The sequence below is a fragment of the Pinus tabuliformis genome, chromosome X (assembly GCF_031772625.1).
Source record: "Pinus tabuliformis cultivar Carrire ecotype Pingquan chromosome X, CPIR1, whole genome shotgun sequence".
Lineage (NCBI taxonomy): Eukaryota > Viridiplantae > Streptophyta > Pinopsida > Pinales > Pinaceae > Pinus > Pinus tabuliformis.
This window is the reverse complement of record NC_142308.1, coordinates 1,570,911,745-1,570,934,632: the sequence shown is the minus strand read 5'-3', so window position 1 is coordinate 1,570,934,632 and position 22,888 is coordinate 1,570,911,745. Positions and strand designations below refer to the sequence as shown.

The window sequence follows — 22,888 nt, the reverse complement described above, 5'->3', positions numbered from 1 at the left end:
TAGTATGGGTTGTCCTCATTAAAACCCCACTCCTAAGGCTATTTCCATGGGTTTTATTAATGAACAACTAGTTATTAACATAATGTCTAATGATTGTAACAATGTATATACTAATTTTAAAATTGTCATACCATTTAAAGAATTTGGCGTCGAATTTCTTGAAATTCCTTTTTCCTTGGATGCTTCCTTTCAATTCTCACTAGCTTCATAGTCCATGGTTTCTGAAAATAAAGTAAAAAATTATTATCACAGTTTCAAATTATTGAAGAAAATATGAATTTCTAAATACTATAACTACTCGCATCACTATATGTGTAACAAAATGGAAAAGAACAATAAGAAGTGTAGAACACACAATAATAGCTAATCAAGGTTAGAAAAAGAGCACCCCAAAAAAATTTATTATGTTCTTTTAATCATGAATATAGGAAAGCAAACATCTTCTAGGTTTCCTTCTAGCACGAGCATAAGCACATTTCCAAAAGACATTACGTTGTGAATAAATAAAAACCACTATAGAGACTACAACAACATCATATATACACAAAATTTATCTCTTATAGTCATGTATATTCTTAGTTTTCTTTATAAGAAATAAACGCAAAACATAATGAAATAGCATTAACTATGGCGTCATTAGATTTTCTTCTACATCTTCGTCTAGCACAAAGACAAACACATAGCAACTTTGCAGGGTGAAAGAAATATAGAATGTGATAGAACTACTTCTAAGAGGAACACAAGCATATTTCCAACAAGAATCTTGCAAAGCAAAAGAAATATTTGCATCCTAGATTTATTTCTATCACAAACACATGGATATTGTCAATAAAAACATTGTAAGGTGAAAGAAATCTAGCATGTGCTAGAATTATTTTTAGCACAAACACATTCATATTTCCAAGAAAAACATTGCAAACCAAAATAAATCTATCACAAGCTAGATTTCCTTCTAGCACAAACACAAACACATTGTCATTAAAAATATTGCAACACAAATGAAATGTAAATCATGCTAGACTCTATTCTATCGCATACAAAAAGATTGCCAACAACAACATTGCATTGTAAAGAAAATCTAGTTCATGCTAAATTTCTTTCTAGCAGAAACATAAACACAATGTCAATAAAAACAGTGCAATAATAATATTTCCTTAGACATCTCCATGCTTATGTCATTTGACCTTCCTTTTAGAGACAATGAGGTTTTATTCCATGCCTACATAGACTATTGTTACAATATAAAAAATGTTAAACCCTCAAATGATTAGAAGGCCCTTCATATGGAATATGTGGTCTAAGAATTGGATATTGTACAAACATAAGCATGTTTCCAACAACAACATTTCATTGTGAAAAAAAACATTCTATATTACCCTCTATCACAAACACATACACGTTGTCAATAAAAACATTCCAAGGAGAAATAAATAAATCACATGTTAAATTTCATTTTAGCATAAAAACAAACACATAACAACATTATAGGGTGAAACAAATCTAACATGTGCTAGAATTACTTTTAGCAAAAATACAAACATGTTTCCAATGAAAATATTGCAAAGAAAAGTAAATGTAGCACAAGCTAGAATTATTTCTAGTACAGACACAAACACATTGCCAATAACAATGTTGGAAGGGGAAATAAATTTAAGCATGCCACATTTCCTTCTGATGCCAAAAAAAACTCATATCAACATTGGTAAGTGAAAGAAATCTAACATGTGATAGATTTAATTCTAGCACAAACACAAATATGTTGTCAACAAGAACATTACAACATGGTAAAAGAAAATCTAGCACATGCTATATTTCCTTATAGCACAAACATAAGTAAATAGCATTATTGTATGGCTAAAGAAACCTAATACATGTTGGATTTACTTCTAGCACAAACAATAGAATATTACCAATAACATCATTGTAAGGCAAAAGGAATCTAGCACCCACAAGATTTTCTTCTAGCACAAACAAAAACATATTGCGAATAATAACATTCTAAGGTGAAAGAAATCTAATGCATGCTATACCTAATTCTATCACAAACACAAGCACAAAACAACATTGCAAGGTGTCAGAAATCTAGTATGTGGTAGATTTACTTTTATCACAAACACAAGCATATTGTTAACAACAACACAACAAGAAAAAAGAAATCTAGTGCATTCTAAATTTTCTTCTAGCATAGATAGAAGCACATTGCAAAATAAAAAAAATGCAAGGAATTTAATTTCCTTCTGGCACAAATAACTATATTTTCAAAAATAATATCACATTGTGAAAAAAATATAACACATACTAGATTTCCTTCTAGTACAAATCCACAAACATATTTCCAACAACGATAGTACTAGACAAAACAAATCTAACGCACACTAGATTTCCTCCTATCAAAAACACAAGAACGTTGCAAATAACAACATTACAAGGTGAAATAAATATACAACATACTATATTTCCTTCTAATGTGAACATAATCACATAACAACATTGTAGGGTGAGATAAATTTAGTCTGCGTTATATTTACTTATAACACAAACATATAAATATTTCCAATGACAACATTACAGAAAAAATAAATCTAACAAAAGCTAGATTTCCTTTTAGCCCAAACAAAAACATGTTAGCAATAACAACATTGCATGCAAAATAAAATCTAACATGTGTTAGATTTCCTTTTAGTGCAGATTCAAGCAAATAGAAACATTGTATAGTGAGAAATCTAGCAAGACTTGCTAGATTTATGTCTACCACAAATACAAGCATGTTGTCAACAACAACATTGTAGAGTATAAGAAATCTGGCTTCTGTTAAATTTTCTTCCAACACAAACACAAGCACGTTTAAATTTAAAATAAATCTAACACATGTTATATTTCCTTCTAGCACAAACACAAGAATATAACAACATTGTAGGACTAAATAAGTCTAATGTGTGCTAGATTAAAAACATTCAATGTAAAAGAAAATCTAACATGTGTTAGATTTCCTTTTAATGCAAAGTCAAGCACATAGAAACATTGTAGATTGAGAAATCTAGCAAGTGCTAGATTTATGTCTACGAAAAATAAAAGCACGTTTCCAACAACAATATTGTAGAGTATAGGAAATCTGGCTTCTGTTAAAATTTCTTGCAACACAAACACAAGCACATTTTAATTTGAAAGAAATCTAACACATGTTATATTTCCTTCAAGCACAAACACAAGAACATAAAGACAATGTAGGAATAAATAAGTCTAATGTGTGCTAGAAGGAAATATAACAAGAACATAAGAACATTGCAACGTAAAATAAAATCTAACATGTGTTAGATTTCCTTTTAGCGCAAACTCGAGCACATAGAAACATTGTATAGTGAGTTCTATCACAAATACAAGCATGTTGCCAACAAAAACATTGTAGAGTATAAGAAATCTAGCTTGTGTTAAATTTTTTTCCAACACAAACACAAGAACATTTAAATTTGAATGAAATCTAACACATGCTATACTTCCTTCTAGCACAAACACAAGAAAATAACAAAATTGTAGGACTAAATATGTCAAATGTGTGCTAGACTAACAATATTGCAATGTAAAAGAAAATCTAACATGTGTTAGATTTCCTTTTAGCGCAAACTCAGGCACATAGAAACATTGTAGAGTGAGAAATCTAGCAAGTTCTAGATTTATGTCTACTACAAATACAAGCATGTTGCCAACAACAACATTGTAGAGTATTAAAAATATGGCTTCTATTAAATTTTCTTCCAACAGAAACAACAACACATTTAAATTTCAAATAAATATAACACATGCTATATTTCCTTCTATCACAAACACAAGAACATAACAACATTGTAGTACTAAATAAGTCTAATGTGTGCTAGATTAACAACATTGCAATGTAAAAGAAAATCTAGCATGTGTTAGATTTCCTTTTAGCGCAAAGTCAAGCACATAGAAACATTGTACATTGAGAAATCTAGCAAGTGCTAGATTTATGTCTACCACAAATACAGGCACGTTACCAACAACAACATTGTAGAGTATAAGAAATATGACTTGTGTTAAATTTTCTGCCAACACAAACAAAAGCACATTTGAATTTGAAAGAAATCTAACACATGTTATATTTCCTTCTAGCACAAACATAAAAACATAATAACTTTTTAGGAATAAATAAGTCTAATGTGTGCTAGATTAACCACATTGCAATGTAAAAAGAAATCTAACATGTGTTATATTTCCTTTTAGTGCAAACTCAAGCACACAGAAACATTGTAGTGTGGCAAATCTAGCAAGTGCTAGATTTATGTCTACCACAAATACAAACACGTTGATAACAACAACATTCTAGAGTATACGAAATCTAGCTTGTGTTATATTTTCTTCCAACACAAGCACAAGAAAATTTAAATTTGAAAGAAATCTAACACATACTATATTTCCTTCTAGCACAAACAGAAGAACATAACAAAATTGTAGGACTAAATTAGTCTAATGTGTGCTAGGTTAACAACATTGCAATGTAAAAGAAAATCTAACATCTGTTAGATTTTCTTTTAGCGCAAATTCAAGCACATATAAACATTGTAGAGTGAGAAATATAGCAAGTTCTAGATTTATGTTTGCCACAAATACAAACAAATTGCTAATAGCAACATTGTAGAGTATAAGAAATCTAGCTTGTGTTAAATTTTCTTCTAACGCAAAGACCAGCACATTAAAATTTGAAAGAAATCTAACACATCCTATATTTCCTTCTAGCACAAACACAAGAAAATAACAACATTGTAGGACTAAATAAGTCTAATCTGTGCTAGATTAATTTCTATCACAAACACAAGCACATTACCAGCTAAAGGAAACATAACACATGCCAGACTCCTTCTAGCACAAGCAACCATATTTCCAACAACAACATTGTCGTGTGAAATAAATCTAGTGCATGCAATATTTCCTTCTAGCCCAAAGATAAGCACATTTCCATTAACAACATTGCAAGGTGAAAGAAATCTAATGTTTGTTAGACTTCCTTCTAGTATAAACACAAGGAGACAAAAACATTGTATGGTGAAAGAATTATAGCACATGCTAGATTTACTTATAGCACAAACACAACCATGTTGACAACAACAACATTGTTAGATCTTAGGATTTTGTGATCCATATTATAAATGAGAGTTTCTTTTGGATTATTCAAATTCTAATGATGTGATTAATCTAAAAGAAACTCTCATTAAAAACAACATTATAGGGCAAGGAAATATAGTGTATACTAGATTTCCTTCTAACACAAACACAATTACATTACATGATGAAAGAAATCTAACTCGTGCTAGATTTCCTTCTAGCACAAACACAAGAACATAACAACATTGTAGGGTTAAAGAAATATAACACACACTAAATTTACTTCTAGCATAAACTGAAACATATTTCCAATAACAACATTGCAATAAAACAAATCTAACATGTGCTAAATTTCCTTCTAACACAATCACATGCAAATTTCCAATAACAACATTGCAAGGTCAAAGAATTATAGCATATTTCCTTCTAGCAAAGACAACCAAATTTCCAACCACAACATTGCATTGTGAAAGAAATCTAGTGCATGCTAAAATTTTCCTTCTAGCTCAAACACAAGCACATAAAAACAATGTAAGGTGAAAAAATCTAGCATGTGTTATATTTACTTTTAGCAAAAACAGAAGCCTATTGTCAACAACAACATTATCAAACAAAAGAAATCTAACACATGCTAGATTTCATTCTATCATAAATACAAGTGCATTGCTAATAACAACATTGCAAGATGAAATAAATCTAATGAGTGCTAGATTTCCTTTAGCACAAATAAGCACATAACAACATTATAGCTTCAAACAAATCTAGTGCTTGTTAGACTTACTTCTAACACAAACACAAGCATGTTTCCAACAACACTACAGGACAAAAGAAATCTAGAATGTGTTAAATTTTCTTCTAGCACAACCACAAGCACATAACAAAATTGTAGGATTAAAGAAATTCAACACATGTTAGATTTACTTTTAGCACAACCACAATTATATTTCCAACAACAACATTGCAAGGTAAAATCAATTTTGCACATGATAGATTTTCTTCTATAACAAATATATAGACACCTTATCAAAAATAAAATTTAGAGGTACGTTAAATCTAACGTGTGCTATATTTCCTTCTAGCAAAAATACAAGACCATAACAACATTGCATGCTAAAAGAATTCTAGCACATGTTAGATTTACTTCTAGAACAAAAGCACACATATTGTGAACAACAATATTATAGGCCAAAGGAAGTCTACCACTTGCTTGATTTTCCTTTATCAAAAATAGAAAATAAATTGCCAATAACAACATTGCATTGGGAAATAAATCTAACATATGCTATATTTAATTTTAGCACAAACACAAACAAATTGCCAACAACAATATTGTAGATCAAAAAAATTCTACCGCTCGCTACATTTTATTCTATCACAAACACATTGCCAACAATAACATTACAAGGTGAAGGAAATGTAACACATGGTAATCTATTTCTTATGCAAACAACCAAATTCCAATAAAACCATCACATTTTGGAATAAATATAGCATAAGCTAGGATTCCTTTTAGCACAAACATAAGCATTATCAATAACAATATCACAAGGTGAAAAATTTAGGGGGCTTGGCTGATAAGGACCTTTAGGTACTCGACCATGGGACCTTTAGGTACTCGACTATTAAGGAGAGGGAGAGGAGAGGAACTTTAGTTGCTCGACCACCGGGAGAGGACCCGACAGGGGGCTCGTCTGATAAGGAGGGGAATTCATGAATTGAAGATCCGACTATCTAAAGTTAGATTTTCTCATAAAAAAGGACTTGAAATGGAGATTCTCCTTGGCAATCCGTTCCTCACCATGATCCAACTAATCACTGTCTCGAAAGAAGGAATCAGAGGATATATGAATGGTAAGCACGTCCTATTCAGATTTGTTGTGCCCACCCGATCATCTCGAATCCAACAAGCAACGGTCCGCGCCTAGGGCGAAAGGTTACGTAATGGCCTTAGTCACGCGCATCCTACGATCAAACTATAGTGCGCTAATGCGCGCGACTATATTATAAACTCCTTTCGACCATGCACGACTAATATTCGATCCCATATAGGTTCGAAAGCCATAGTCAGGAGTTTAACGTTGGGAGCGTTGAAGCAGACCCTTCAGTTTCAACAAGTGCTAGATTTTCTTCTAGCACAACATTACATCACAACATAAATGAAGAAAACATTAGATTTATTTTTTGCACAAACACAAACACATTGCTGAAAACACCATTGCAAGGTGAAGGAAACCTAACCCATGCTATATTTTCCTATAGAAAAAACAAAAGCACATAACAACATGGTAGGGTGAAAGAAATATAGATCATGTTAGATTTACTTTTAACACAAACACAAGTATAATTCCAACAACATTGGACCCACATTTTACAGTTGATCTCACATTTTACGAATCAATACTTTGTTGTGGGGAAGAATATAAACACCTGTCAAATAAAAGTGTCTTGATATTTATTATACAAGGGCAATCGGAAAATTCAAAGGTGGAAATTCAACACCTTGGGTGTGTTGCCCCGAAGCTCTATAGAATGAAAGATAAATGCAGGTGGTAGAAATTCAAAGGTTTGGTATTTAGGTTCAAGAGGTTTTGTGGTCTAAGTTACATCGTCTTTTGATCTAATCGATGGCCACATGGTCCCCTAAAGCTGATGTGTATTGTCTGGTTCAACCAAAGTCAAATTTGGTCGGGAAGCAAACTGAAAATGGAATAGGTAAAATATGGTTAAATCGTAAGAGGACACATGGCCCCCACGCATGTCTAAGGCAGGTGTGAAAATCGAACGGGTGGAGACGAAGCTCGGAGGAAAAGAAAAATCAGGGTTGTTGGCTATTGATGTTGACGTAGGCTGAGGGATCGTAGGGTCGCCAACATTTATGTTATCATAATTACTAATTTTTTTAATGGGAATTAATTTTTTGGATTAATAAATTATACGTTATTTTGTTTTGGTAATATTTTGGGTCTTATTAAATATGAATTCAAGCTCTTCTGCTCTCAGGAATGGCTAGGGAGTACTGTGAATTACTCTAAAATGTTTGATGATAGCATATATTTGTTATAGTCACTACATTTTGATGTTTTTTTTAGCAAGAATGGTCTCAAGTCAAGCAATAAGCTCAATATCTGAAGTGAAATTTGAGCACACATAAGAGATGAAGTTAGGATCATCTCCTACGGTGTCTCCTCTTTGACCTGTACAAGATTGTTCATCTCTTGTTGTTACTGCAAGCTCCCCACCTTTTAACCATACTTTGGGGGCTTCAAGAGATATCACCTTGAAGTTTATTACTGTTGAATGTAAAAATACCTTTTTCAATTACATTTGTTCCTATTGAATGCAAACATACCTTTTTAAATTAAGTTTGTTCCTGCTTAATGAAAACATACCTTCTTTCAATTACATTTGTTCTAACTATACTGCAGTGGTGATATTATTGATGAGATTTTTGTATATTCAGGTTCAAAAGGAAAAAACCTTAGGCCAATTCAACATCAGGACACGCTAGACAAGATGTGGCAGGCAATGAGTCTACAATAAATGGGAACAACTGCTTGTTTACAAGTTTAATGGGAGTGGGTACAGAACTGGCTAACCCAGAGCAAACAGCTAATGGAAATCAAGTCCAGATAGAGGGTAGCACTAGACAGAGGCTAGCACCATCCATCCAACGTTATTCTCTATGATTCTCTCCATAGCAGTCTTCACAAGCACAATAAAAAATATTTCTCTCACACCCCCACAAATTCCTTAGATTATTGATAAACCTACTTGTCAAGACAACAATATTCCATACATAGAAACAAGTAATGATAAATTGATAGAGAACATTCCCAACACTTCATGGGTGATTGGGAAATTGAATCATGTCTGTGGATTGGGAGGGTTGTCAGGAACATTTGTGTTTATTCTCTAGCTGTCTCAACTTGGTTTCTTTGATGTATGTGTTGAGAAAGTTTGGCATTGGAATATTTGTACTTAACTTCTTTAATGGTCTAGTTAAGTATCTCTTCACACTCCTAGTATATCCTAATTTAGAGAGTTTACTGTAAAGTGTTCCCTCTAGGAAACTCGTGGCTTTTTTTTTGGCTAATTGTATTGGGGTATGTGGGTTCCAATGCTGGGGTATCCACTTCAATGGGGGTTAAGATGGTGATCCCTTCAAGCAGCTTGGTCTGTTTGATGAGTCTAGGTGATGAATTTCTATGGTGGTGTCAAAGCCCAGAGAAAGTTGTGGTTTGTATATTCTCCTATTTCTTTACAGGTCATGTAAGTTATAATAATTGCTATAGGTGTGAACCCTTTATTTCCCTCATGTGGCGTAGGCAACACATGTGTTGTAGGCGGAGTGGGGGGGAATATCCCGAAAGGCCAACATAGAATGACGCATTTCACCCAAGATGATCATACTACGTGTCTCAATGTTGTGCCACCCAAGACAAGAAGAAAAATTTGCTAGCTTGAAACCAAAGATGGGGTAGAGAGGCAATGCACTCATATTCTAAAATTATGAATGAGGTATCTACTTGGATTTAGAGCTTGGTCACACTAGGGGATGAAAGAAGAAGTATTTGAACTTAGTGGAAAATTGCATTGGAAGATGAAAACTCTGTTGATGTTGGTTTTTAAAGACAAATATTTTGAGAGGTATAATGTCTTTACCTCATTGGAATACATTAAAAAAAATGTTGAGGAACCAACACTTCACCCTAGATAGGTTAGATGCAAGGCTTGCCCATGTGGAGGGACACTTATAATGTGACTCTAACATTGTTGCACCTCTAGGATCAAGTGTCCGAGACCCAATTACCATTTCATTTTCTGAGTCTGAATGATTCTCTTTCTTGTCACTTTTTAGTTCTCTGTCATGTATGGCTTGGATAGCCCAATAATAAGGGATTTTGTAATCTAGATCTAGTTACATGGCCTATTTTCGAAGCAAAATTTATTTAGGAAAGCTCTAGTCTTTTGGACCTTGGTAGCTTAATAAATACACAAAGAAATCCTTTGTTGGATATATGCCACAACCATGTATATATGAACATTTTTTAGTAATATAAAGATAGATTAAAAAAAAAAAAACACAACATTCAGATATTCTATAATTAGTTAAAAAATTAATATAAAAACCATTAATAATGAGTCAAGAAATTGAAATTAAATTCAAGAAATTGTTTCATAATTTAAAATAAATTTTAAGTGAATCATAATTTCATAATAATAATATAGTTGAATCTAAAAATATCCTAAGAGAAAAAACAAATATTAGATGAATAAGAATTTTATATGAAAGACATGTGAATATCAAATAGAAATATTTGAAATAAATTTTAAAGTTTCCTTAGATATCTCACACATTTCATATCGTGGTGAGAAATTTTAAAGTTAAAAATAACATATTTTTGTAATTACATGTTCAAATATTGGTATAAGGTTTGAGGGTATTAACATAATTTCATTCTTTTCTTATTCTAAAATTGTCTCTCTCTCTCTCTCTCTCTCTCTCTCTCTCTCTCTCTCTATCTATATATATATATATATATATATATATATAGATAGATAATGGATTTGTGTAGTCAATTTAAAAATAAAATGAAAATAAAAGGTATTGAAAGAGATTTTAAAAACAAATTAAGGTTTTGTAGTTTTTCATTAAAAACAACCAAAATGGTTATGCCAAAGTTAAATACAAAGTAACCAAATCAACAAATATGTGGGTAAATTTTTTGAAGCTAGCAAAAAAAATACTATCATTTGGGAAGACACTTCCCTTCATCTTGGGAAAACACTATCAATTGTGGAAGACACTTTTGAAGATCTTGAGGAGGTCATTGATATATATGTGGACCTGCTTGTGAGCAATCTGAAGGAAATCCTTGCTTACAGGAAATTTAGAAGGGGCACAAAAGCAAAGTTTGATAATGTGTTGCCGAAAGAAAAATTTGAAAATCCAACAAGAATCCATATTATTTATCAATTTAACATGAACATCCTGGTGCATTTATTTTCTCTCATATCAGGGGCACAAATCCGCTCAATGAGTATGTGGGGTTATATCTTAAAAGTTTCAAATTAAAAAAAAGGATTTTTGACAATCGTGACAAACTTATTGCTCATTTCCAGAAGCACATCAATGATCTTAATTAATTATATATTCTAAAATATTATATATAAATTACTATTATTTAAATTTATTTCAAATTGATAAATATATTATGTTTTTTTACCAAATATATTATTTATAATTATATTAACAAACCAATTGAATAAATTTATTATTTTTACTTAATTTTTTACTATTTATTATATCTCTTCCTACCAAACTGTTACTCTCAACATAAAAGCATATATACATATAAACATTTTTTATAATAAAAACTAATTTAAATCCATGTTAAATTTAAATTTATTAATAATTTTTTTTTAAACATTAGAAAAACATTAACTCTTTAAAAAAACATGTAGAATAAATGAAAACTGAAGTGTTCTTGCAGCCAATCCAAGCTGAAGTGTGATTCTATAATTTCAACTCTAAAATCCATAGCAGCAGAAAAACTCTTAAAAGGGTTCCATTTTTGCGCAATCTTTTCATCACATATAACATGCCTTTAGAGGTTTCAGCCCTCCAATTTATTTAGGAAGCTTCCTCAACTGAGAACACTCTCTCATGTCAAGCTCCTCGAGTTTTCTCAACTGCCCTATTTCCTCAAGAAGTTCTTTCAAGAACTCACATAAAGAAATGTCCATATATTCTAGCTTCCAAAGTTTTCCAATAGATGCTGGAAACTCTTTTAAACCTAGACTACCAAGGTCTTTCTAGATGAAACAACCTATAACATAAAAAATTTAATTCTAATAATTAAATTAAAGGAAAAAAAGAGGCGGTGGGGGATACATCGGCGCATTTAGATCTAGCAATATCCTAACAAAATAATCAACCTTAGTCATGCTTGGAATTGATTTCTGTCCAAAATCCCAAACGTAGAAAAGGGACAGAGCATCACCATCATTCAGCACATTTAGATATAGCAATCTCCTAACAAAAGAATCAACCTTAGCTATGCTTGGAATTGATTTCTATCCAAAAGCCCAAACACAGAAAAGGGACAACGCATCACCATCATCCAGCAATGGAAATTCATAAAGCTAAGGGATAGACCCTCACCATCATCTAGAAATGGCAATGGAAATTCATAAAGCTGAGTAGAAATAATTTTTGGGATGGTAGAACGATCTCGGATTGTCACAGGTGTCTTATATCCTACACCTTCAAATAACAATTTTTCCAAATTTTCCAGACATGAGACATCATCCAATATCAGCAGAGTTATCTTGGCTTGCCTTGCCACTTGTTGTTGCAGCTCTCTATGTGCTTCCTCCACATTCTAAAATTCACGTCTCTTCCTATGGAAAATGTTCTCCCACATGGTCTTTAACATTACCTTCAGGTTTGGTGACTCTAACACAGTGATGAAAAGGGTATTGATTTGGAAAAAATCATTGATGTCTTTATCCCAACACCCCTTACTGGGATGAAATGCATCAAAAAAATTCTAATTCTGGATGGGTGTATACACTATACATAGATTTCCCTGTATTGTCTATAAAACCATATGAACTAGTGAAATAGGTTCTTAATGGCTCTTTGAATTTCCATTCACAAAGGAAATCGTTGCATTCAATAAAACATTGGAGAAGACAAAGAATGAATGTAAATCCCTATTACAAAATGGGACAAAATGAAAAACAATGTTGAGCTGGATGTTAAAAAATAGTTTCAGTATTTGTATATGATTCAAAATCACAATCGACGCATTCAATCTAGCAATCTCCTAACAAAAGAATCAACCTTAACCGTGCTTGGAATTGATTTTGTTGAAAATAATTAATATTATTTTGTATTAATGGGGAAATGGTTACACAAGTTTTAATGTATCTCCTTAATTTAGGATTTGTTCCTAGAGTTTAGGAGTTTGGTTGCAACTTCCTGATCTCTAGTAATGTACTTAATGATGTAATTGTTCATTTGATGAAGGTAGAGTGTACGGAGAGAGTTCTCTCTGTTTGAGTGCAGTCTCCAGGTGCAGTACTCACCTGTGAGCTGCAACTCCTTTTTTCAATTCAACTCTAATTTTTATCTTGGTATCAGAGCACAGAGTAGGGACAGCCTTAACTTTTTTTAGGATGTATCATTGATTACATAACTATAGTGGCGGTGGAGTATATAAAATCATTCGTAGAATCAGGTGGACTGCAGCAACACTTGAAGCACAGGTCTCAGATGACTGATCATCTCTCAGTGGAAGAAAGTATTGGCACGGTTTCGTCGCGAACAATCGCGCCATTTTTTAGCAGAAGGAGCGCTTGGCGCTATTTATTTAGGAATATTCGTGCCATTTGGCACGGTCTTGAGAGAGATAGTAGTGCCAGTGCGCCTATTGGCACGGAAAATCAAACCTTAATCACGCCAATTTCGTGAGACGCATCGATTTTATTTTCGGCGCGGGTATTTTGCCGTCGAGAAGCACCAGCCTCTTTCTCTTTGGAAAATCTGCAATTTTTTGCAGATCGGCCTTACCCAGTGGTGGCACTTTGAAATTTTAGATCTGTTTGGTGGCAATAGATCGAAGTTTCCCAGTGGTGGCGCATTGGAGTTCCTGATCTACTCGGTGGCAGTAGATTGAATTTGCCCGGTGGTGGTGCATTGGAGTTCCGGATCTGTTCAGTAGCAGCAGATCAGACTTGCTCGGTGGTGGCAGATTACAGTTCCTGATCTACTCGGTGGTAGCAGATCCGATTTGCCTGGTGGTGGTGCATTGGAGTTCCGGATCTGTTTGGTGGTAGCAGATCGGACTTGCCCGGTGGTGGCTCATTGAAGATACAATTTTTTTTTTCTCAACAAAATAGAGGTTCGAATCTGGTATGTGGTGATTTTTTTTTAGTGTATCCTGAAAGTGTACAGTTGGATAGACTTATTCATTAGAGGATCAGAAATTTTATCAATCCAATATGAATAACAGTATAGAATCGTATCTCCACGAGTCTGGAAAACTCGATGGATCAAATTTCTCCAACTAAAAATTCAAGATGCGGACTTTACTTGAAAGTGAAAATGCGTGGTCAATCATTATAGGAAATGAGCTGAGATCAGGATCAGCCACACAAGAACAAGATTGGGATAAAAGGGAGACAAAAGCAAAGGTCATATTGAAGATGTCTGTCAAGGACAATGTTATCCTACATATTAGAGACTGTAAATCGGCCACTGACATTTGGACGACGATCAAAAACCTATACCAGACGCAGAATACAAACCGTGTCTTGTCACTCAAAGGCAAGCTGTTTGCATTGAAGATGGAGGAGAATGAGTCCGCTGCTCGATTCATTGCTAGAGTCAAAGACCTGAAGGACAGATTGGGAGATATCGGAGAGAAAGTTTCTAATTCAGATCTGGTCACGATCACGTTGAATGGAATGACTGACGAATACCAGATGTTTATCACAGGGCTATCAGCAAGGGAGAAAGCCCCTTCATTTGAAGAGCTGACAAGGATTCTGATACAGGAAGAAGAGCGACGACAAAATTTGAAATCACAAAGCAATGACCTTGCTCTGATGGCAAAAAGGAGACAGTATAGAGGGAAGCAGCATCAGCAACCGCAGCAGCGGCAACAGAAAGGAGCCAACACATTTTAGAAGAGACCATTTAAAGGTATGTCTACTAATAATTTTCCCAGCAAAAAATGTTTTTACTGTGGAAAACCTGGACATCAGATTAAAGATTTTCATAAGAGGCAGGCTAACGAAGGAAGAAAAAATAGAGAAAACATAAGGGTTACTTTGTTAAGGAAGAAGAGGATCATAGCCATGAACTTCGACTATTTATAGTTGATCATGCCCTTTCAGCTTCAAAGGGAGATGAGGACGACATATGGTATGTTGACTTGGGTGCATCCTCACATATGACTGGTAAGAAGGATTGGTTTGAATTCCTTGAAGAAACTTCATGTGGGTCAAAAATCTATTTAGGAGATGATAGTGGACATGAGATCAAAGGATATGGTGATATTCCTGTAAAATTACCTAGCGGTGACATTAGACACCTCAAAAATGTATTGTATGTTCCAGGAATTAAGAAAACTTTGGTCTCTGTCTCAATGATTACTGATTAGGACATGCAAGTTCAATTCTTTAAGACTAACTACGTCATTAAGGATATCCAAATGGAAACAGTTGCAACAGGAGTGTGCGTGGGGAGCCTGTATAGACTAGATGTGAAGAGTATGCCACAGCAAGCAATGCTTGCAGTTGGATCGACAGCCGAAAATATCTAGCATCAGAGATTCGGCCATCTTAATCTGCAAGACCTCATCCTACTTCAGAGAAAAGGTATGGTTGATGGACTCCCTATTTTCCATAATGTTAAGTTGGATTGTGATGGATGTGCATTAGGGAAAATGCATAGACAAGAGTTCCCTTTGCATGTTAGTAGAAAGGAAAGAGACATTTTAGAACTGGTGCATACAGACATCTGTGGACCTATGGAAACCAAGTCATTATGAGGAGCATATTACTTTCTCTTATTTACAGTTGATTGCACTAGATTTTCATGGATATACTTTCTGAATAAAAAGAGTCAAGCCTTTTGGTATATTCAAGAGTTTAAATCCATGGTAGAAACCCAGACAAGAAAAAGGATAAAAATTCTCTGCTCAGATCAAGGGGAAGAATACAGGCTGGGAGAGTTCATGGATTTCTGCAAGCATCATGGGATTGTGCAACAGTTTACAGTGCCCCACATTCCATAGTAGAATGGAGTGGCAGAACAGAAGAACAGAACTCTTGTGGAGTGTGCAAGGAGCATGCTTCAAGGTAAGGGTCTATCAAATGGTCTTTGGGCAGAAGCTATTAACGTTGTTGTGTATTTAAAGAATAGGAGTCCTACTAAATGTCTAGGCTTCAAAATCCATTTTGAAGCATTGTTTGGATTCAAACCAACAGTGAGTCACTTAAGAATATTTGGGTCAGAAGCTTATGCTCATATACCTAAGGCATATAGGAAGAAGTTAGATCCTAAAGCCCTTAAATGTATATTTGTTGGATATGGCACTGAGTTCAAGGCATATAAGTTATTTAATCTTGTGACTCACAAGGTTTTTGCAAGCAGAGATGTCATATTTCAGGAACAGGTTGAAGAAGGAAAGAATGACTCTAACAGTGATTCGCACTTTCCATTGCTAATGGAAGAAAACAGTGAGGAAGATGAAGAGCAGGAGGAGAAACGAGAACAAGAAGTAACAGAAAATGTAATCAATGAAGATGCAAGCCTATAAAAGGCTGAAATAGACAGAATTGAGGTAAGTCCCCTACCAAGGAGATCAGGTAGGAAGACTCGATTATCATCTAAATTGAAAGACTATGAATTAATGTCAAAGATTGTAAACATTGTAGAACCTGCAAATTATGAGGAAGCAAGTAAATCTGATGCATGGAGGGTTGCAATGTATGAGGAAATAAAATCAATAAACAGAAACCATACTTGGGATTTGGTTGAATTTCCTGAAGGTAAAACCCCCATAGGATGCAAATGGCTGTATAAACCAAAAATAAATGCAGATGGGAGTATATAGAAACTTAAAGCTAGACTGGTAGCAAAGGGTTACTCACAAAAAGAGGGAATAGATTTCGATGACACCTTTGCTCCTGTAGCCAAATTAAACACCATTAGAATGCTAATTTCCTTAGCAACAAAACACAAATGGCAGCTACACCAGCTAGATGTCAAGTCTGCATTTCTGAATGGTGACTTGAAGGAAGAAATTTATTTAGTACAGCCTGAAGGTTTTGTGAAAAAGGGGTAGGAACATCTTGTGTGTAAATTGAAAAAGGAACTTTATGGTTTAAAACAGGCACCTAGGTCATGGTATGAGAAAATTGACTCATTTTTTGAACAGCATGGCTTTCATAGGAGCTTGAATGATCCAAATCTGTATACCAAGTTTAATAAATAGAGGAAAATTATTTTGATTTCTTTGTATGTAGATGATATGATCATAATAGGGAATACTAACAATATGATCAAAGAAATCAAACAGCAGATGTCACAAGTGTTTGAGATGAAATATCTCGGAAACCTTCATTATTGCTTGGGATTGGAGGTATGGAAAGACTCTGGACAAACTTTTCTTACTCAAGGGAACTATGCCAGAAGCTTGCTAGAAAGGTTCAGAATGGAGCAGTGCAGATCAGCAGCAACACCATTATAGCAGAACTTAAAGTTGAGCAGCGACGATAGTACTAAAGAGGTGGATGCTACCATGTACAGACAGCTAGTTGGCAGTTTAATATATCTGACTACAACTAGACTAGATTTGGCACATTTTGTTACTGTGTTGAGCCAGTTCATGTCGAAACCACTCGAAAGTCACTAGGTTGCAGCAAAAAGTGTGTTGAGGTATCTTAGTGGTACTAGTAATTATGGCATTTTGTACACTGACACTTTTCATGTTATTCTAGCAGTTTTTTTAGATTCCAATTGGGCAGGTAGCTCGGATGATCAAAGATCTATCACAGGTTATGCATTCAGCATTGGATCCAGGGTCATAACATGGAGTAGCAAAAAACAGCACACTGTAGCTCTATCTTCATGTGAAGCTGAGTACCGAGCATTGTGTGTAGCCACATGTGAAGCTATCTGGTTGAGAAGACTTCTCAACGATGCAGGAGAAGAGCAGAAAGAATCAACTATTATCGAAACTGACAACTAGAGTACCATCAAGCTTGCATACAATCCAGTCTTTCATAAAAATACCAAGCATATCGATACTCAAGTTCATTTTGTTCGAGAGAAACAACAGTCAAAAGAGATATGTGTTGAATATTGTAAAACTTATGATAACATGGCTGATTTTTTTACTAAGCCTCTTAGGTGTGTAAAGTTTGAATTGTTTAGAGGGATGCTAGGAGTTCAGGATAATCCTTTCTCCATTAAGGGGGGAGTTGAAAAGAATTAATATTATTTTTTATTAATGGAGAAATGGTTACACAAGTTGTAACGTATCTCCTTAATTTAGGATTTGTTCCGAGCGTTTAGGGGTTTGGTTGCAACTTCCTGATCTCTAGTAATGTACTTAATGATGTAATTGTTCATTTGATGAAGGTAGAGTGTACGGAGAAAGTTCTCTTTGTTTGAGTGCAGTCTTCAGGTGCAGTACTCACCTGTGAGCTGCAACTCCTTCTTTTTTCAATTCAAGTCTGATTTTTATCTGATTTTTGTCCAAAAAGCCCAAACGCAAAAAAGTGACAGAGCATCACCATCATCGAGCAATGGCAATTCATAAAGCCTAGGGACATAGCATCACCATCATCTAGCAATGGCAATGGAAATTCCTAAAGTTGAGTAGAAGCCATTTTTGGGATGGTAGGACGATCTCGGGTTGTCACAAGTGTCTTATATCCTACACCTTCAAATAACAGTTTTTCAAAATTTGCTAGAGACTAGACATCATCCAATATCACCAAGGTTGGCTTGGTTTGCCTTACCATTTGTTGTTGCAGCTCTCTATGTGCTTCCTCCACATTCTGAAATTCAGGTCTCTTCCTCGGGACAATCTTCTCCCACATGGTCTCTAAAATTACCTTCTGGTTTGGGGACTCTGACATAGTGATGAAAATGGTATTGTTTTGGAAAACATCATTGATGTCTTTATCCCAACGCACCTTGCTGGGATGAAATGCATCCAAAAAATTCTGATTCTAGATGGGAGCACACACTATACATAAGTTTCCATGTATTCTCTATAGAGCCATATGAACTGGTGAAATAATTTTTTAATGGCTCTTTGAATTTCCATTCACAAAAGGAAATGGTTGCATTCAATAAAACATTGGAGAAGATAAAGAATGAATGTAAATCTCTATGATAAAATGGGACAAAATGAAAAACAATGTTGAGATAGATGTTAAACAATAGTTGCAGTATCTATATATTGATTCAAAATCACAATCAATGCATTCACATCTAGAAACCTGCTAACAAAAGAATCAACCTTAGCCATGCTTGGAATTGATCTCTGTCCATAACCCCAAACGTAGAAAAGAGACATAGCATAACCATCATTCGACACATTCAGATCTAGCAATCTCCCAACAAAAGAATCAACCTTAGTTTTGCTTGGAATTGATTTCTGTCCAAAAGCCCAAACACAAAAAAGGAACAGAGCATCACCATCATCCAAAGATGGAAATTCATAAAGCCGAGGGACAGAGCATCATCATCATCTAGCAATGGAAATGACAATTCATAAAGCTGAGTAGAAGTCATTTTCAAGATGGTAGAACGATCTAGGGTTCTCACAAGTGTCTTATATCCTACACCTTCAAATAACAATTTTTCCAAATTTTCCAAAGACCAGACATCATCCAATATCACCAGAGTTGGCTTGGCTTGCCTTAGCAATTTTTGTTGCAGTTGTCTATGTGCTTCCTCCACATTCTCAAACTCAGGTCTCTTCCTCCAAACAGTCTTCTCCCACATGGTCTCTAAAATTACCTTCAGGTTTGGGGACTATGACACAGTGATTAAAATGATATTGTTTTGGAAAACATCGTTGATGTCTTTATCCCAACACCCCTTGATGGGATGAAATGCATAAAAAAAAATCTGATTCTGGATGGGTGCACACACTATACATAGGTTTCCCTGTGTTGTCTATAAAACCATATGAACTAGTGAAATAAGTTCTTAATGGCTCTTTGAATTTCCTTTCACAAAAGGAAATGGTTGCATTCAATAAAACATTGGAGAAGACAAAGAATGAATGTAAATCCCTATGACACAAGGGGAAAAAATGCAAAACAATGTTGAGATCGATGTTAAAAAATACTTGCAGTATTTATATATTGATTCAAAATCACAATTGGTGCATTCAGATCTAGCAGTATCCTAACAAAAGAATCAACCTTAGCCATGCTTGGAATTGATTTCTGTCCAAAGGCCCCAACGTCGAAAAGGGACAAAGCATCACCATCATTTGGTGCATTCAGATCTAGCAATCTCCTAACAAAAGAATCAACCTTAGCCCTGATCGGAATTGATTTCTATCCAAAATCCCAAACGCAGAAAAGGGACAGTGCATCACCATCATCCAGCGATGGAAATGGTAATTCATAAAGCTGAGTAGAAGTCATTTTCGGGATGGTAGAATGATCTCGGGTTGTCACAAGTGTCTTATATCCTGCACCTTCCAATAACAATTTTTCCAAATTTTCCAGAGACTAGACATCATCCAATATCACCAGAGTTGGCTTGGCTTGCCTTAGCAGTTGTTGCTGTAGCTCTTTATGTGCTTCCTCCACAATCTGAAATTCAGGTCTCTTCCTCGGGACAATCTTCTCCCACATGGTCTCTAAAATTACCTTCAAGTTTGGGGACTCTGGCATAGTGATGAAAATGATATTGTTTTGGGAAACATCATTGATGTCTTTACCCCAACGCCCCTTGCTAGGATGAAATGCATCCAAAAAATTATGATTCTGGATGGATGCACACACTATACATAGGTTTCCCTGTATTGTCTACAAAACCATGGCGTTGAATATACAAATAATACTAATGCTTAGGGATATTTAGGATCTGGGAATTCACTAGTAATAAATTCGAGGCCAAACCGAGTAAGAACAATTCAAAACTCGGGGTATACTAAGAGCATTAACAAGTTCCTGTAGTGGCCTGGCTATTGAAGATAGAGTCCTGACAACAAACTCACAACTGATCACAAATTGTTTCTGTGCATATGTATTGTATTATTTGAGGATTAAATGAAGTCTGAGTAGATAATTAATGTATTAACAAAAAGATCAAACCAACCTATATCAACTAAGAAAATTGCAAATACATACAACCTAGGATGGACAAATTCTGTGTAAAAGTATTTTTCATTAACAGAAAAGGAAAGTATATTAAAAAGACATGGCAGAAACTATTTAAAAAAAGTGCACAAAGGTAATCAGAAGTAGGAAAAAACCTATATTTTACATGAACTCTCATCTTCCAAAAGAGAAAAATCTGAACCAAAAAATTGTGCTTCTTGTAAATTTGAAGATTTGTTCATGTGCAAATCAGACAAAATCATCCATGTAGATATCATTCTTGTGAATTTGTAAAATGATATAAATGAAAAATCTGAAATTTTGAAAAATCATGTATACTTTTTATTTAAGAAAAAATTGGTATTTGGAATGGAATTGTAAATAAAAGTTCGATATGCATGTAGGGAAAAATCTAACTTTCTATTTTTTCATTTATGTCAAATAAGTAATTTAGTAATTGTTAAAAAAAAAAGGTAAAGATTTTTCCTTTTTTCAAATAAGAAATTATTTCATATAAAGAAACTAGTAATTATTAAAAGAACTAAAAGTAGAGACTTTTCCTTATTTCAATTAAGGAATTTAGGAATTTATTAATTATTCCTTATCTCTATTCTTCTAGCAATAATATAAAACCTCAAGCAATACGCTTGGTAATACCCTTGATATAATATCTACTCTCATTTATTAAATATTTTTTATTTCCACTTTTCAACTTCAGTCACAAAGAAATAATAAATCTAGTTAACAATGAGTAAAATCCATCAAAAGTGTTTTCTAAAGTCATATTTATTTGATCTATTAGAGATGATGAAACTATTTGTGAAATTAAAGATTTCAATATGTGACATAGTAATCAAGATCATTTATGGAAATTCTTACCTGCAACTATTTATGTGATACATAACTTTGGTTCCATTACAAGAGCTTTTGAATAATCATGCCGTGTTGATTTTAGCAATGATATAAACAATAAGTTGGGATCCTAGTTTCTTCTTTACAAATTCTCATTTTGGATAGTATAAAAAAATGTATTTTATTTGACCTTTGGTATTATTTAAGTTTATTTTTGTAACTTTTCTCCTATACATATTTATTTATTTCTTCTCAAAGACGTGGCAGCCCTTTGCCCACATGTCACCATTATAAAATTGTGTATCAATTTCCACAGTAGCTTACCTAGTCAATTAATTTGACTATTATATCCACTATCAACCACTTGGGAAATATCACATTAGTTTAAAGCTTGCTTACTCGGTCTTCACATAACCAAAGAATGGCTCATCAATTAACATAGGTACCTTTCCATCATCTACCTTATCCATTTGCCAGATCACTAAGCCCCTATGCCCACAGGACACTTAATTCTCCATACATACTTACTATCTTGATACTCAGCACCTAACATACAGATGAGCTTGTAGATTGAAGCCCTAATGTCTCAATACCCAATATAATGAAAGGCCAATGGTCATGCTATCAATCCATCGAGCACTTGGGAAGAGGCTAAAGAGTGTCATTGATACTAATTAGTTGATATCTTAACATCCAAAAGCCCAACATCCATGTCATAACTATATGGTTACCACCTAGACATCACCTCGGTGCCAAGTCAACCTTCCATTGCCATGTCAACATGCCACATCACTTGCTGCATTAGTATGTGTTGATGGGAAAAGTGTCTACTCAGAACGCCCCTATCCCACTAAGGTGTGACAGTGCCTTAGCAACAAACAAGGAAAACTACTTTCGTATTCTTCTTTATGAACTGTAAACGAAGAGGAATAGGATGAACCAACCTGTGTCTTGCGCTAGTCCTTTGATCCAATCTCTCTCCTCTTTGACAGCTTCCAGCTACCTGCTCCCTTACTTGCCCAGCTTCACCAAGTTCCTGCAAGATCAC

General features: G+C 34.3%; 1 protein-coding gene across 1 annotated transcript; it reads left to right on the top strand.

Annotated features, from left to right (window-relative positions):
* Positions 1-14,205: 14,205 nt before the first annotated feature.
* On the top strand, positions 14,206-14,814 carry LOC149146024 (uncharacterized). The gene has a single exon (XM_089452629.1). The coding sequence runs from the start codon at positions 14,206-14,208 to the stop codon at positions 14,812-14,814; it is 609 nt and encodes a 202-aa protein (XP_089308755.1).
* The last annotated feature ends 8,074 nt before the right edge of the window (positions 14,815-22,888 follow it).